The 2,500-nt window shown below is 50.9% G+C and overlaps 2 protein-coding genes across 2 annotated transcripts in view; one reads left to right on the top strand and one right to left on the bottom strand.

The window, feature by feature from the left end:
- The window catches only part of sco2 (synthesis of cytochrome C oxidase 2), a 181,606-nt gene extending 180,309 nt beyond the window's left edge, over nt 1–1,297 (top strand). The window contains exon 3 of the mRNA XM_079334784.1: nt 251–1,297. Coding sequence (XP_079190910.1) covers nt 268–1,092 — 825 coding nt within the window. The 5' untranslated portion in view covers nt 251–267 and the 3' untranslated portion in view covers nt 1,093–1,297. The remainder of the gene's footprint in view (nt 1–250) is intronic.
- A 578-nt stretch (nt 1,298–1,875) lies between these two features.
- ncaph2 (non-SMC condensin II complex, subunit H2) overlaps nt 1,876–2,500 on the bottom strand; it is a gene marked incomplete at its 5' end in the record, with an annotated part of 977 nt that continues 352 nt past the window's right edge. The window contains 2 exons of the mRNA XM_079335056.1: nt 1,876–2,167; nt 2,417–2,494. Coding sequence (XP_079191182.1) covers nt 2,039–2,167; nt 2,417–2,494 — 207 coding nt within the window. The 3' untranslated portion in view covers nt 1,876–2,038. The remainder of the gene's footprint in view (nt 2,168–2,416; nt 2,495–2,500) is intronic.

Here is a 2,500-nt window from a genome sequence, read left to right as displayed (position 1 = left end):
TCGCGCACACCTGTTAGTTACTTTTTCAATGTTAACTGGAAAAAAAACGTCTTAACTGCTTTTGACGTATGACTGACACTGTTCTGTGTCAATTAACTGATAAATAAATAAACTGTAAGAAAAGTTCAGACATGGAGCTCTGAACCAGATCAGGAGGGTTTGAACCAACAATAACATTTATTTATTTTCATTTTATTTATTTAGTTTCTCTCAAAATTAATGTTCAACTATGTTTTCGTTTTTGTTTCAGGTGTTCTGGAAGTGAGGATGTTGGCGCTCAGGTGCATTGTGGGTAACCTGAGAAGTCTTCATCATGTCCAGAAGTCGTTCGTCTCCTCCTCCTCGTCCTCTCTGACGTCACAGCAGGTCATCCTTCGCCGCCGTCTTCCTCCGCTCGCTGCCAGGCGTTTCCTGTCTCAGGATCACGGCTCGTCCGCTCGTTCTGCTCGGTTGAAGCTGCGGACTCGTCTGGCGGTGACTCTGGCGTTCGGCGGCGGTCTCATGGCGGTGTGGTGGTACGTGTACTCGGAGAAGCAGCAGAAGCTGCGTCGGCAGCGCGTGCAGCAGCTGCAGCAGGTCGCTCTGGGTCAGGGCAACTTCCGCCTCCTTGACCACGAGGGGCGGCGCCGGACCAAGAGAGACTTCCTGGGCAGCTGGGTGCTGCTGTACTTCGGCTTCACGCACTGTCCCGACATCTGTCCCGACGAGCTCGACAAACTGAGCGCCGTGGTGTCCGCCCTGGACGGGGACGCCGCTCTGCCGCCCGTCCAGCCGCTCTTCATCACCGTGGACCCTGAGAGGGACGACGTGCCCGCGCTCGCCCGCTACGTCAAAGACTTTCACCCCCGTCTGATCGGACTCACGGGGACGCCGGAGGAAGTGAAAGACGCGGGGCGGGACTACAGAGTGTACGCCAGCCCCGGACCCAAGGACGAGGACGGGGACTACATCGTGGACCACACGATCCTGATCTACCTGGTGAGTCCTGACGGGCTGTTTTTAGATTATTACAACCGGATGAAGAACCAGGACCAGATCGCAGAGAGCGTCAGGAACCACATCAAGAACCACGTCGCACTCGCAGACACCTGAACGCATCATGGGGGGAAAAACTGACACACTCGCAGACACCTGAACGCATCATGGGGGGAAAAACTGACACACTCGCAGACACCTGAACGCATCATGGGGGGAAAAACCTGACACACTGGCAGACACCTGAACACATCACGGGGAAAAAAACCGTCACACTCGCAGACACCTGAACGCATCATGGGGGGAAAAAACCGTCACACTCGCAGACACCTGAACGCATCACGGGGCAAAAACTGACCCACTCGCAGACACCTGAATGCATCACAGGGAAAAAACCTGACACACTGGCAGACACCTGAACGCCTCATTGGGGGAAAAAAACGACACACTAGCAGACACCTGAACGCATCACAGGGAAAAAACCTGACACACTGGCAGACACCTGAACGCATCATGGGGGAAAAAAACCTGACATACTGGCAGACACCTGAACGCATCATGGGGAAAAAAAACCTGACATACTGGCAGACACCTGAACGCATCACAGGGAAAAAACGGACACACTGGCAGACACCTGAACGCATCGCTTTGTAAGACATTGCTCTGACAGAAACTGAACTCTCTGCTGCTGATTGATGAACGATGTGAAATCAAGTTGATCACTTTTGAGAATCTGTATTTTTATTTATGATGTTCTGAATTAAAAACAGTTTTGTAAACGAGTGTGTTCAGTCTCTTTACTCTCCTCACACGAGGTTTTCAATATAAATAAAACATCTTTATAATGATTTCTTTTGGAGGGTCGTCAGAAGAGTCGGATCTGATCGAACACAAACAATCAGCTGTTTCCTTTTTTATTACAACCTTTAAAACACCTGATTATAATTCATCCTGAACGAAGACGGATCATGATTCAGACACACGGACAACAGGAGGGGAAAGGTTTTGTGTTTGACAGGAAGGAAGTGTGTCCCGTACAGAACACACACACACACACACACACTCATTGAGAGGCGGTCATAGTTTTGAATCTGTCTGTCGCTCGGAGCGTGCTGAGCAGAGTCAGACCCATCGAGTCCACGCTCTCCTCCAGACCGAGCGCCGAGTCCACCTCCACCGTGTAGTCGTTCGCCTGAGAGACACAAAAACATGTTCACACTGAACACACGCGCACACACACACACACGGCGAGCGGTCGGTCTGACTCGAAGGTCGTTTCTCGGTTCTTAAATTCCAGACATAAATCGCACGTCTCTGCTCTCCGTATCGTTAACGCCGTTTTAGATCGAGAAAATGAGTTTGTTTCTGAGAACATCAGGTGTGTGTTAGAGAGTGTGTGTGTGTGTATGTGTGTGTGTGTGTGTGTGTGTGTGTGTCTCACCAGCTGCAGTGATGCCAGCAGATATTTGCAGGCTTCAAAATTATCTAAACCGGCGACGATGGACGAGAAAGCTCGCCGCTGGCC

This window comes from Symphodus melops (genome assembly GCF_947650265.1).
Source record: "Symphodus melops genome assembly, chromosome: 22".
Taxonomy (NCBI): Eukaryota; Metazoa; Chordata; class Actinopteri; order Labriformes; family Labridae; genus Symphodus; species Symphodus melops.
This window is presented reverse-complemented; position numbering and strand designations above follow the sequence as displayed.